This window comes from Procambarus clarkii, chromosome 73, assembly GCF_040958095.1.
Source record: "Procambarus clarkii isolate CNS0578487 chromosome 73, FALCON_Pclarkii_2.0, whole genome shotgun sequence".
NCBI classification, from domain to species: Eukaryota; Metazoa; Arthropoda; class Malacostraca; order Decapoda; family Cambaridae; genus Procambarus; species Procambarus clarkii.
In genome coordinates, this window is record NC_091222.1 from 15,624,726 (window position 1) to 15,640,500 (window position 15,775).

The following is a 15,775-nucleotide window of genomic DNA, read 5'->3' on the forward strand; positions in this document are numbered from 1 at the left end:
AATTAGGCCTAGTCTAGGGTACTACCATGAAAGAAATGTTACCAGGATAATACAAATTCCAGTCAGGTTATAATAAATGTTCCATGAATAATACACATTCTGGTCAGGTTAATATAAATGTTCCATGTATAATTGTATAATACACATTCTGGTCAGGCTAATATAAATGTTTCCTGTATAACACACATTCTGGAGAGATTAATCAGATTAATATAAATGTTATCTGTATAATATACATTCTGGTCAGGTTAATATAAATGTTCCCTGTAAAATACACATTCTGCTCAGGTTAATATAAATGTTCCCTGTATAATACACATTCTGCTCAGAGGGGAGTATATTATACAGGTTCCCTGTATAACACATATTTTGGTCAGGTTAATATAAATGCTCCCTGTATAATACACATTCTGATCAGGGGGAGTACATTATACAGGTTCCCTGTATAATACCGGTTCTTTTACACACACACACTACAGGTTCCCTGTATTATACAGGTTCTCTGCACTATACAAGTTCCCTGTATAACACACATTCTTGGGGGGAGTAAAATACACATTTTCTTTCTTGGGGGATTATAATACACATTTTCTTTCGGATGCCACAAGTGGCTCCCCAAAGAAAATCCCAAATCCTAGGAGAAGCCAAATGATCCTTTGACCATAAGGAAAAGAAAGTACAATGGTACTTCAGTTTTTTAATTTATCTGTTCCCAGAGACGATTCGAAAACTGAAACGAATTTTCCCATTAGAAATAATGTAAATTTAATTAATTCGTTCCACACCCCCAAAAATATTAACTAAAAATTACATTTTATACAGAATAATACTCATAGGTACCTTACCTATATTGAGGACCCTTGTTGATGTATGGAAGACAGGAAGGCGGTAGGAGAAGAGGTGGTAGTGTTTGGAAAGGGAGTCCCCTTCCATTATAACAGCACAAATGACATTTCTGGGGTACTCTCTCTCTCTCAAATTTTGCATGCATACCACTAGGACCTGGTTGTGGCACACTGCTTGCTTGTCTTACTAAGAATCTGTCAATAGACACTTGTTTTTCCCTATATTTTAACACTTGTCTGTAGTGAGACATCACATTGTCTCACTATGAATGACCTCTTGTTTTTCCTCTATCGTCATCCTCACAACTATTTTATTAGGTTGCACTTTACCACTGACTTTCTTGGAACCCCATGGCATGATATATAATAAGAACTTTTATGTTATCAAACCAAAAAGCACAAAAACAATGAAATTCATAACAAAGAATTCAAGTTCAGTCGTCATTAGTTGGGAGGCACTGGTAAACTGTTTGCGCCATGTGCTCGGTTGGCCCATACGTGTATCAACAAACTCGAGCACTGAGTCGAAACATTTAGAAGAAATTGAGCTCAAGAACTAAAAAATTTGAAAACCTAGGTTCCACTGTAGTTATTCAACTGTACAAGTCTCTGATGCACCACCATTTGGAGAGTTGTATCCAGGAATGAAGACCTAAGCTAAAGGAGGACATACCTGCTTTGGACAAAGTTCCATATAGCAACAAAAACCATCCCAAAACTCGGTCTATCTACGATGGTAGGAAATATCTCGACTCTAAAACCTTTTGTCACTGAATAGGTTCTGTTACTTCTGTACTTTGTCAACTATTAAGAATAACTACATTTAAATTGTGTAGTCACTAAAGGTAATGCTATTGTTTTTCTACATAGTTTCTCTCCAGTATGAATCCTTGTGTGTTTTTTTAGATCCGATTGTCGTGAAAAATCTTTTAGACACACTGAACAGTGATATGGTTTCTCTCCAGTATGAATCCTCATGTGTTTTTTTAGATCTGATTGTTGTGAAAAATCTTTTAGACACACTGAACAGTGATATGGTTTCTCTCCTGTATGAATCCTCATGTGTAATTTTAGAGCTGATTTTGTTGAAAAATCTTTTAGACACTCTGAACAATGATATGGTTTCTCTCCAGTATGAATCTTCATGTGACATATTAGATTTGACTTTTGTGAAAAATCTTTTAGACACTCTGAACAATGATATGGTTTCTCTCCAGTATGAATCCTCATGTGTCTTTTTAGATCCGATTGTCGTGAAAAATCTTTTAGACACTCTGAACAATGGTATGGTTTCTCTTCTGTATGAATCCTCATGTGACATATTAGAGTTGATTTTTCTGAAAAATCTTTTACACACACTGCACAGTGATATGGTTTCTCTCCTGTATGAATCCTCATGTGTTTTTTTAGATCTGATTGTTGTGAAAAATCTTTTAGACACTCTGAACAGTGATATGGTTTCTCTCCTGTATGAATCCTCATGTGTTTTTTTAGATCTGATTGTTGTGAAAAATCTTTTAGACACTCTGAACAGTGATATGGTTTATCTCCTGTATGAATCCTCATGTGAGATATTAGATTTGATTTTCCTGAAAAATCTTTTAGACACACTGCACAGTGATATGGTTTCTCTCCTGTATGAATCCTCATGTGACATATTAGAGTTGATTTTTCTGAAAAATCTTTTAGACACACTGAACAGTGATATGGTTTCTCTCCTGTATGAATCCTCATGTGACATATTAGAGTTGATTTTTCTGAAAAATCTTTTAGACACTCTGAACAGTGATATGGTTTCTCTCCAGTATGAATCCTCATGTGTTTTTTTAGATCTGATTGTTGTGAAAAATCTTTTAGACACACTGAACAGTGATATGGTTTCTCTCCTGTATGAATCCTCATGTGAGATATTAGATTTGATTTTCCTGAAAAATCTTTTAGACACACTGCACAGTGATATGGTTTCTCTCCTGTATGAATCCTCATGTGAGATATTAGATTTGATTTTCTTGAAAAATCTTTTAGACACACTGAACAGTGATATGGTTTCTCTCCTGTATGAATCCTCATGTGTAATTTTAGAGCTGATTTTGTTGAAAAATCTTTTACACACTCTGAACAGTGATATGGTTTCTCTCTTGAATGGGCACTCATATTTAGCTTTGGAGTATTTCTGAACATAGTTTTAGACAATGAATATTTAACACAGATTTTTTCTTTGTACATTTTTTGTAGGCTACTATATGAGACGTTTTAATATAATATTTTTGAACATTAAACACTGATTAGATTTTTCTTTTGAAGAAACATTTGTACAGTTTACGTGAATTTATAAATCTTTAAAGTTAGTTGATCCAAAAACCTAAGTATTATTATCTAATGAAATTTACTACATTTGATTACTGAAGTCTTGTAGACAATGATTATGATTATTATTATTTATTATTAAATTCTTGTATGCTTTATAAATATTACAGAAAATTCTAAGTAATTCATATTCATGACATGGTTTTTTAAAATGCAGTTTTTGTATATTATTAAAGGAAATGTTAAAATATGCCAAACACTTGGATTGTGGGATGTGTAAATAACACAAGTTACAACACTGTAGCCAGTAGAGACAATCGGGTTATAGTGGTACCTCTGTTGTGAACAGATAGCCCAGAATATCAAATAAGCAGCAGGAAAAATTCCAATTTGGCAGAAATATAAAACAACTGAACTGTCAAGACATACAAGAATGGAAAATTTTATATATAAATTGATGGTACTGTTGATTCATAAATAGTAAAATATTGTGATTATATTATATAATTTCCTAGATTTAAAATATACTATACAATATGTCCTGCAAATTATAAAGTGTAAAAACATACAGTACATATGTACTCCTCCACATGTAGTTGCCAGCAGATTTAGTGCAGGTAAAACTTTGTAAATATGTAAAACAAGCACTGTGGCAAGTTTGTTCAAGATTTTACAATGTCATTGTATCACTTCTATAGAAAAAAAAAAAAATTTTTTTTTGCTACACTGAGATGTTTTATTTTAAATATAACCACAGAACTAAAGGATCTATTAACATAAATATAACCACAGAACTGAGGGTTATATTATCATAAATGTAACCAGAGAACTGAGGATTATATTATCATAAATATAACCACAGAACTGAAGGGATATATTATCATAAATATAACAACAGAACTGAGGGATATATTATCATAAATATAACCACAGAACTGAAGGGATATATTATCATAAATATAACCACAGAACTGAGGGGGTATATTATCATAAATATAACCACAGAACTGAAGGGATATATTATCATAAATATAACCACAGAACTGAGGGGTATATTATCATAAATATAACCACAGAACTGAAGGGATATATTATCATAAATATAACAACAGAACTGAGGGATATATTATCATAAATATAACCACAGAACTGAGGGGGTATATTATCATAAATATAACCACAGAACTGAAGGGATATATTATCAAATATAACCACAGAAATGAGTGTCTTATTATATATATAATCAGAGAACTGAGAGATGCCTTATTACAAATAAAATTACAGCACAATGAACCTTAATGTGGTTAGTCACTTGTGTAAATGTGTATGTGATTTTTATAGGAATGTAACAGTCCAATGTACCTTGTACATTTTTTTAATCCTCTGTACCTTCAAGTAACTACATAAATAAGATCTAAGCATTATGAAAATTAATATATTATCTTGCCCAAGATAAGAATCCATATTTACTATAAAGTATATAGATATCTTTTTAGAATGCTTTCTCAACACTAATAACAGTTCGTGTAGGAGAAAAAGTGCCATGTTCTGTAAATCATTTATATTAAACTTTACAATAAGCCATGAAATATAATTATTTTTATTACCTTAAAATATTATCTCACTAAATATAAATATTAAAAACCTAAATATCACATGCATATTATTATAAATGCCAAGATTTTAAAATCAATGATATACCAAAGTTGTCTTTAAATACACATTTACTTTGTTGCCATAGTGCATGAGGTGTTGATAAATACATGTACTCATCCATATATACTTACATACGTACATAAATAGAAACATGAATGTAGAGTGCTTTGGATTAAAGTGTGTTTACTGCAATGGGTGATAAGGAAACACATGACAATATCTGAAAGAGTTGAGTAAACATCCATCCACAGGATGTTGAGGATGTGGATGTAACAATCAGGATGTTGAAATTGGCTCAAGACAAAGTCTTACCCGAATTCATGTAGTACAGTTTTTCTGACACTGTAATGAGTTTCATGACACTGCTGATGACAACCACCATGTATGCAGTATATCTAACCATGTTGTGCTTCATGACACTGCTCACACTATGATGTATATGCAGTCTATCTGACAGTGTTGTGCTTCATGACACTGCTCACACTATGATGTATATGCAGTCTATTTGACAGTTTTGTGCTTCATGACACTGCTCACACCATCATGTACACAGCATTGTTGACACACACGAGCTCTCAGCCTAATGGGTAGTGGCAGTGCAGGTGTCAGTCTTCTGATGACAGTAGGAGCTGCAAAAGAAACAATTGAAAAATATTCAGGTCTTTAGGACAACAAATATCAAATACATAGTCTTTGGTGTTAAAATTTTCTCATAATAGGAAATTTTGATTTACAGGACTGCAGATTTTCTTCGGCAATGAATATATAAGTAAAATAAGGCTATACTATATACTAAACTATATAACAGTACATATCTATACAAACAAAAATGGAAATGTTCTTTTGTTCAAAATCATTAATCTCTGAAAGTTCTTCACCGATTGCTTTGAAATTTTCACACAACGTTCCATTTGCATCCAAGCGAGTTTTTACATACGTTCAGAAAAAATATGCCTTTTTTGAAAAACTGTGTTTTTCAAGTGTTTTTCATGTGAGAGAAACCTTCGAAACCTCTTTAGCGATTGCTTTGAAATTTTGACACGACGTTGCATTCGAATAGGCGTGTGTTTTTATACCTACTATATACATGCCTCACCTGTGACAGGAAAAACATGCTTTTTTTTTAAATCAATGCCATCTGTTGCACGTAGGAGCAACACATGCTATAATCTCACAAAGTTCTTCCACTGATTGCTTTGAAATTCTGACACAACGTTCCATTCGAATATGCGTATGTTTTTATATACCTACTATATAGATGCCACACCTGTGACAGGTAAAAACAAGTTTAAAAAAAAAAAAAACAGCGCCATCTGTTGCACGTAATAGCAACACACACGCTAAACTAAATATGTTACAATTACATTTCAATATTTCCAGTTGCATTGATAAATTTAATTTTCATAGATTTTGATTTATTTTAATTTTTATGGAATTATTTTGTGTGACATTGTGTTAGAATTGAGCTGTGTTGTTTACCATACCGTTCATTTCGTAAGTATAGATGCCACACCTGTGACAGGTAAAAACATTTTTCTTTAACCCTCAAACCGCTAGGGGCCCAAATGGAATTCACACCCACAGGCGCAACAAAAAAAAAAATTCCAAAAAAGTCTGTCTTATAGAAGTGTTCATTTTTGTTCCCTGATCACAGAAAAAATAACAAAAAAATCGTAGGTGGCATATTTTAGCCGCAATAGGGTAGGGAAGTGTGGCAAAAAAGGGGCGTTGGCAGAGCCTTCGCCAGACGAGGTCTACTCCGCCCGAGCTGTCAGACGGCAGTTGCCACAAATATATTATTACCTAATTATTTCAATGTCTCTGATTGATTTTTTCTTAGTTTTTTTGCAGTAATATTATTCCATACAGTGAATTGTGGTATATTTATATTATATAATGTGTGAACCATCGCTGTACTCAAAATTATGGTGTGCATATTAGTGATTCAATTATTATGTTCATAAAACAATAAACAAATAGTTTTGCTGTTGTTACACTATATACACAGGTTATATATAAGTATTTGTATGTTTTGTACACCATAACGAACTACTAAGTTGGTCTTGTGAGTCAAAAAGCAACGAGGAGTGAAACACCAAACACCAGCGAGCCACTCACTGCCACTCCCTCCCTCACCCTCATTCACCTCCCACAATACTCTTTTGTATTTATTCACTATACACAGACGTTATATATACGTATTTACATGTTTTGTTCACCATAACTGTACATCTAAGCTTGTATGGTGAGTGAAGGCCATAAGACGTAGCTACTCACAGTCAGCTGATCGGTGGCCGCCCTCAAGGCCAGACGCACTAATATTTGTCATCCAACAATATTGTTTGTGGTGTTATTACGCTATATACACACATTATATATAAGTATCTACCTGTTTTATTCACTATACCTGAACAAATAAGCTGGTATGGTGCCCAAAGACCATAGTGGCCATCAGTAAACACCATGCCAAGTCGTGCAGACGACGCTTCTCCCTCACCAAAATGGCGGCTCCCAACCTACTCCTCTCGCTGTTATCTCACACTATACACACGTTATATATAAGTATCTACATTTGTGTTCACCATAGCGAACCACTAAGCTGGAATGGTGAGTGCAGTCAATAAATGGTGGCCACACACAGTCAGAAGATGACGCCACAACCCTCCCTCCCACAGCCTTACTCCTCCCTCCATGGAGCACAGCGCTAAATATCACCACAATCCTGCTATTATCAGAATCCTGGTCAGTTTTATCACAGTCAGGGGGCTTCAGTAATACTATCACTGCTAAATAATAGCAGTATCATTTATATTATGGTATTTGTAGGCGATGCTGTGGTCACAAGCTGAACAGCGGTGCTGTGAGCTCGTGCTGCGTGCGCCAGCCTTGGTGGCTTGCTCAATACTGACGCTGTAACACCCAAGAATGTTGGCTTGGATTTTTTTTCTAGGTGGCATCTGGCAACTATCAGTCATGGCTGTACTATAGCTGCCCCTATCCCAGGCGGGGTGTTTAAATTATAGCGCTAGACACGAAATCATATATAAATGATGTGCGCGGTTTCGGTTTTGTCACTGATATCATTTATATATGATATGCGCGGTTTGAGGGTTAAGAAACTGCGCCATCTGTTACACATAAGAGCCACACACGCTATACTAAATATGGTACGATTACATTTCAGTGTTTTTGACTGCATTGAAAATTTATCAAAATTTATTCGATTGCATTGAAAATTACAAAAAAAAAAAAAATTATTGACAAAATAAATTTTCATTCATTTTAATTTATTTTCATTTTGATTTAATTATTTTGTGTGACATTGTGTTGGAACTGAGCCAAGTTGTTTACCATACCGTTCATTTTGTGAGTATAGTTTATTTTTTTATTTTAATTATTGTTTTTCATTTTGTTTAATTGTTTTTCTTATATTTCAGTGATGAGAAGATCAGATCACTTGATGTTTCCAATTTTCTGAAAGCAACATCAGATCATTTGGGAATGCATCGAACGAGGGAGTGGGGAATGATGGAGAGGACGAGGGAACAGAGGAGGGGGGTAATGGTGGGGAGGATGAGGGGACGAGGGAGTTGAGGATGGTGGGGACGAAGGGACAGGGGAATGGAGATTGATGGGGGAGGACAAGGGGACAGGGAAGTGGGGGGATGGTGGGTAGGACAAGGGAACGGGGGAGGGGGGGAATGGTAGGGAGGACGAGGGGGACGGGGGAGTGGGAGATAGTGAAGAGGACGAGGGGACGGTGGAGTGGTGGATGATGGGGAGGACATAGGGATGGGGGAGGGAGGAAATGGTTGGGAGGACGAGGGGATGGGGGAGTGGGGAATGGTTGGGAGGATGAGGGAATGGTTGGGGGAACGAGTGGACGGGGGAGGGGGGGAATGGTGGGGAGGACTGGGAGACAGGGGGAGGGTTGCTGTTGCTCAGCAATGCACATGCGTTGTTGAGCCACAGCAACGAGAGCCGGGTACAGCTAGTTAATGAAATAAATTATGAATCAGTGTTCAGTGTAAACTGCTCAATCTGTACTATTTCACTCCAGATAACAAGAACTTCATATTGATTTTTTTTGCTAAATATATTAAACACACTTTTGCATATTTATATACAATATACACACATACATAGACATTTGAATAATATAATTATAATCAAACATAGTGATGATAACCTCTTCATTGTACAGGAGTAAAGACAAATAAATAAAATGATACCTCAGCACTGATAGCTGGTACACTACCTCAGCACTGATAACTGGTACACTACCTCAGCACTGATAACTGGTACACTACCTCAGCGCTGATAACTGGTACACTACCTCAGCACTGATAACTGGTACACTACCTCAGCGCTGATAACTGGTACACTACCTCAGCACTGATAGCTGGTACACTACCTCAGCACTGATAACTGGTACACTACCTCAGCGCTGATAGCTGGTACACTACCTCAGCACTGATAGCTGGTACACTACCTCAGCACTGATAGCTGGTTCACTACCTAAGCACTGATAGCTGGTACACTACCTCAGCACTGATAGCTGGTTCACTACCTCAGCACTGATAGCTGGTTCACTACCTAAGCACTGATAGCTGGTTCACTACCTAAGCACTGATGGCTGGTACACTACCTCAGCACTGATAGCTGGTACACTACCTCAGCATTGATAGCTGGTACACTAACTTAGTACTGATAGCTGGTACACATATGTCTGCACATTTCTCATGACCAAACTGCTCTCATTGATCAATAAATAAGAAGCAATCAGCTACTGACAATTGACGATCTGCAATGGATGGAAATATAGTGCCACGACACCAAACATACCTAGTCACTGACCATATGCTATGCAGACGACTCCACATAACTCATTACAGGTAGACAATATGAATCACAAAGCACAAAATGAAACCAGTGTAATCATAAAATGGGAATACATCTGGTGTATCCAGACAATGGAATCATACAATGGGAATACAATTGGTGTATCCAGATAATGGAATCATACAATACCTGCTTGATGGGGTTCTGGGAGTTCTACTCCCCAAGCCCGGCCCGAGGCCAGGCTTGACTTTTGAGAGCTTGGTTTAACAGGCTGTTGCTTGGAGTGGCCCGCAGGCCCACACATCCACCACAGCCCGGTTGTTCCCGCACTTCTTGAAGAAAACTATCTAGTTTTCTCTTGAAGATGCCCGCTGTTGTTCCAGCAATATTTCTTATACTCGCTGGGAGGATGTTGAACAACCGTGGACCTCTGATGTTTTTACAGTGTTCTCTGATTGTGCCTATGGCACCCTTGGCTCTTCACTGGCTCTGTTCTGCACTTTCTTCCATACTGTTCACGCCAGAACCTTGTTATTTTACTGTGTAGATTTGGGACCTGGCCTGCCAGTATTTTTCACGTGTACATTATTTGATATCTCTCTCGTCTCCTTTCTAGTGAGTACATTTGGAGATCTTGGAGACGATCCCAATAAATAAGGTGCTTTATTGCGTCTATGTATTCCGTATATGTTCTCTATACGCCCTCTATTTCAGCAATCTCTCCTACTCTGAAGGGGAAAGTGAGTACTGAGCAGTACTCAAGATGGGACAGTACAAGCGATTTGAATAGTACAACCATTGTAATGGGATCCCTAGATATGAGCGTTCTCGTAATCCATCCCATCATTTTTCTGACCGACGCAATAATTGCTTGGTTATGCTCCCTAAACATTAGGTCGTCAGACATCATTATTCCCTAATCCTTTTTATGCTGCTTTCCTACTATGGACAGATTTGATTGTTTTGTACCCTGTATTATGTTTAAGGTCCTCATTTTTACCGTATCTGAGTACCTGGAATTTATCACTGTTAAACATCATGGTATTTTCTGTTGCCCAGTCAAAAACTTTATTAATATCTGCTCGTAGTTTTTTCAATGTCTTCAGCAGGGGAAATTTTCATGTTGATTTTTGTGTCATCTGCAAAAGATGATATGAAGCTGTGACTTGTATTTTTGTCTATATCTGATATGAGAATGAGGAAAAGCAGTGGTGCAAGGACCATACCCTAAGGTACAGAGCTTTTAACTGCACTTGGACTATTTTATATGGTTGACTGTTACTCTGTGTTCTGTTCGACAGAAAACCGAGTATCCAGCACCCGACTTTACTGGCTATTCCCAATGACCTCATTTTGTGTGCTATCACTCCATGGACACATTTATCGAATGGCTTTGCGAAGTCTGTTTATACCATATCTGGATTCTATTTTTCTTCTAATGCCTCAATGACTTTGTCGTTATGGTCAAGTAGCTGTGAGAGGCACGATCTTCCTGCTCTAAATCCATGTTGGCCTGGATTAGGTAGGTCATTGGTCTCCATGAAACTGGTGACCTGACTCTTGATCACTCTTTCAAGGTAATTATCAAAAGAAGGCACCAACCGGGAAGGCTATGTAGCACCATCAAAGTGCGAAATAATCAGAGGGCGCTAAATATCACCAAGAATGCCAATACGAGAACAAAAACGCGTAAGGCGAACGATATCAAAAGTATCCGATTCACCTAGAATTCTATCGAGGGACAAGTGACCGCGAGGGACGGTCGGAAAGCAAGACACACGCTCGTCCTGGAAGTCAGGACATTCAACAAGGATATGCACAATCGTAAGAGGGACAGTCTGGACAATAAGGAGCAGGGCAGCACTCCATTAACTGTCCATGAGTTAAGCGTGTATGACCAATACGCAACCTCGCCCGAGCTGTTTCCCCACTGCCGATTACGGTGGTAGGAAGGTCATGGGGACACACTACTCTTCAGAGCACGCAGTTTGTTACCAGTAACAGAAGACCAACAACCCTGCCAATGGGCAAGGATGGGGGAATGAATAACTGAGTAAATGTCGGAATAAGGAATAACTTTACGGGAGATGGGACAAGTGCGGATAGCTGCTTCAGCGGCAGCGTCCGCACGCTCATTTAACCCTTAAACCACGCAATACATACATATATGATGGCAGTAACTGTCATGAAATCGTGCACATCATACATATACGATTGAGGGTCTAGTGCACGATTTTAAATGCCCCTTGAGGGATATGGGCAGCTATAGTCCAGCTACGGCCGATAGTGAACAGATGAAACCTTGAAAATAAATGCTGTGTAACATATCCAGGTGTGAGAGCCTCAGTACTGAGTGAGCAACCAAGGCTGGTGCATGCAGCATGAGCTAACAGCACTGCTGTTCAGCTTGTGAACACAGCATCACCTAAAAATGTAACAAAATATATGAGCCTACTATTATTTAGTGATGATAGTATCAGAGAAGACCCCTGACTGTTGTGATAAAAATGACCAGGATTCTGATAATAGCATAATTGTGGTGATAATTTGCACTGTGCTCTATGGTGGAAGGAGTAATGCTGAGGGAGGGAGGTGGCGTCGTCTTCTGACTCTGTGCATTCACCTAATTGTATTCATCTAGTAGTGCTTGTGGGGGGATGAGCTCTGCTCTTTTGGCCCGCGTCTCAACTGTCAATCAACTGTTACTAACTAATTTTTTATTATTTTTTTCCCCAAGCGCACACACGCAGAAAGCAGCCCGTAGCAGCTGTCTAACTCCCAGGTACCTATTTACTGCTAGGTAACAGGGGCATCAGGGAGAAAGAAACTGCCCATTTGTCTTTTCCGGAGCCGGGAATCAAATCCGGACCACAGGATTACGAGTCCTGTGTGCTGCCCACTCGGCTACCAAACCCTGAGGCCACCTTTTATTAAGGGACTTACCATACCAGCTTAGTGATTTGCTATGATGAACAGAAATGTAGATACTCATATATAACGTGTGTATAGTGTGTAATAACAGTAATAGGAGTAATGTATGTTTGGAGCAGCCATTTTGGTGAAGAAGGTGGCGGTGTCTGCATGACATGTCATGCTGTGTACTGATGGTCACTATGTAATAACCCGCCTTGTATATCTCTCGACCGCGCACCCCGCTACTACCACTGAGCTTTTACCACCATGCAATCTCCGCTCTTTCTATGGTAATAACAGATGCTATCGATCATGTAAGATATTAACACTCGGGCCGTCATACGAAGATGTAAAGCAGTAAACCGAAGAGAACGAGAGCGAGTGAGGGCGAGGGAGAGTGAGACAGAAGTGAGGGAGAGTGAGACAGAAGTGAGGGAGAGTGAGACAGAAGTGAGGGAGAGTGAGACAGAAAGATAGAGATAATCGTAGTCACAGCCTATCGCATGAGTTACCGAGTGACGCTGCCACCACCCTGAGTTACCGGACAGGGGACCGGAGTGAGGTTCGTAGGTCTTGCAGATGGAATAGCCTACCAGGACAGGTGTAGGGGACAACTGAACGGTACAAGGATCCTGGCCTGACACTCGAATAATCCTGACCACTTGGGAACTATAGTGTACACAAGAATAAGGCGGGACACACCCAATACTAACACCTCAACACGGAAGACGAACGGGGGGAGGAGTACTGAATAATTAAGAACACTAGGTCACTGGGGCAAAGGGGACGGTAGGCCCAATATCACTAAGACAAGGAACCATTAATACACATTTTTTTTATAACACTTAATATATGACTTTATTTGAAATAATTAAATAAGACACTCCCTAACTATATTCCCTACTAGAGGCCAAGGGTACTGAATGAGGTGCTTTAGTACAAGAGAGCCGTACTTACTCACATGTTGTTCCACAGTTTTCCTGGAGATGATGTTACTTCCCCGAGTCCACACACACACCTCCCTACTGGGCTGCGCCCACTCTACTACTGTCTGTAGCCTGATCTCTTGCTCCCCAGCTGAACATGAGGGTTGTACATTTGATGTTTAGGGGTTAATCCCTGAAGATTATCATGACGGCATCAACTCTGACCTCTTCGTGATTCGATGACCGTTGACCTGACTCTATGGCTAACTTGTACAGAGGTGTAACTTTTACATTGTCTGCCGTCGCCTGACTGCCGCCAGTGGATTGTTCATCCTCCACGTGGCTTGTTCATGCTGTTATGATGTTCATGTTGTCCTATGTACTTCTCTTGTTACATATCCCCCAATGTCCCGGTTTAAGAAAAACCGTGGGCAAGGAACTCGAACATGGCTTTTCTTATCCCAGACCACAAAGGAACTAGCACATGCCTCAAAAAAAAAAACAGCTACCCTATCTACATATACACATCTCACAGTCGAGAAATATTTATAAAAAAAAACTCAACAATAACAGTTACCAAGGTAACTCAAAATCCAGGCTGACCATACCTGCATGGAAGCCCATCAATCCTCTCAGATGACAAATCAACATTAATTTGAGAAAAAAAATTAACACAATTTATGATAAACAATTAAATTTATACTGGAACCATCTTTCCGCTGGTTCCCCAGTTCACCAGAGTCTACACAAAAATTGTCAGTCATAACTTATTTTCTCTGTAATGGTGAACACCAAGTTTTCTGAACTTTAAAAAAACTACATATATATTGTATATACAAATTAACAAATAGTCTTTATTCCCGACGAATCCGTTGTCCCGATGTTGTTGACTCGCCCCTTGCTGTATTCTCGCTGTAGTTCATCAACGATGCGTCGTGTTCTTCACCAACGATGTTCTTCAGCTGGCCTCAGTTGTTGTGAGAAGAGATCCACTTCCCTCCTGACTAGAGTCTTCCACTGATCTAGTCCACAATCCGCAGTACATCCGTGCTGCTGGTCCATCCTTCCGGGTCGTCGACGAGGCGATGACGTCGGTGTTGACAGCGATGACTGACTTGCTGTCCGGTCACAGGGGGAACTCTGGCATACCTGGGTTCCATCCTCTTGTAAGATGTTGTCGCCTGCTGAACGTCTGCTGGCGATGTTCTGTCTGCCGCATACATGTTGACTTCCTGGGAGTACCGAGACGTTGACACCAGACGAGGTCTTGCTTGATGAGTGAACAGCTCCAGTTCGTTGAGGCGGGGTGGGCGTGGCGGCAGAACCCTCGGGTCCCGGCTCCAGCTCTTGGGTTCCATCCACTTACAGGTGTTTCTTCTGCTACATCGTACTAGGCCTTTACGACTTATCTTCGTTATTCGATTGTCTGTGTTTTGGGTGTGAGAGGGGAAGGGCCACGCGGTGCGAGCTCCGCGGAAAACAATATATAACTAGGGACATTTCAGTGATACAGGAACTAAACACAGTCAGATAACTTTTAAAGTGTGTCTCAACATATTAAGCAATATATCATAGTGATTACCATCCGACCGTTTGTGTTAAAGGAAAAATAAGTGAACTTCGTGTGTAGTCAAGGCCTGCCCTCGTGGTGCCAGGAGGCCTTAGGCGATAGTTGCCAAGTCGTCAATAAATCACATCTCTCGCTATCGAAACATCAAGTAATCAGTGCCCATAGTGCTAAGCTCTCTATGCAAAACCTGTGTCTATTATAACAAAAATTAAGATAACATAGTCTAATATCAAGTGAACAAATTACACACAAAATAAGTCCGTCGTGTGTATGTAAACAAGGGCCACTTGGAGGTAGGCCCACCCCAGTACCCTCTTGTGTGTGTATTCTTTCTTTCAAATAGTGTAACGTACTCAGGTAACTAGTGCCCAGACACAGAAACTAGACGCCTCTACTGTATGATAACTAGTGGGAAAATGCAAGTAATGTAATCTAACAAGTGAACAAAACAAATTAAGAGTGCGACACGTGGTAGCAACAGTGGCCGTCCATACAGCCTCTTCCAGGCCTATCTCAAGTTGGTAAACACCCACGGTCAACACCCACGGCCAGCTCCCACGGCCAGCACCCGCGGTCAACTCCCCCACCGGTCAACACCCCACCTTGTAAGACCATCACCACTGAACAGAAGTGTTCAAAAAATGGCTTTGATAAAAACGTGCATAGAATGCAACATGAAGGTAGATTACCAACAGAGCTTTCAATGCCAACTCTGT

The 15,775-nt window shown here is 39.3% G+C and overlaps 1 protein-coding gene across 3 annotated transcripts in view; it reads right to left on the reverse strand.

Annotated features, from left to right (window-relative positions):
- Positions 1-500: 500 nt before the first annotated feature.
- Positions 501-15,775, reverse strand: part of LOC138356521 (zinc finger protein 271-like) — a 118,515-nt gene continuing 103,240 nt past the window's right edge. For all 3 annotated transcript variants that reach the window (XM_069312682.1, XM_069312681.1, XM_069312680.1), the window contains one exon: positions 501-5,437. In XM_069312682.1, the coding sequence (XP_069168783.1) occupies positions 1,653-3,071 (1,419 nt within the window). In that variant the 5' untranslated portion in view covers positions 3,072-5,437 and the 3' untranslated portion in view covers positions 501-1,652. The remainder of the gene's footprint in view (positions 5,438-15,775) is intronic.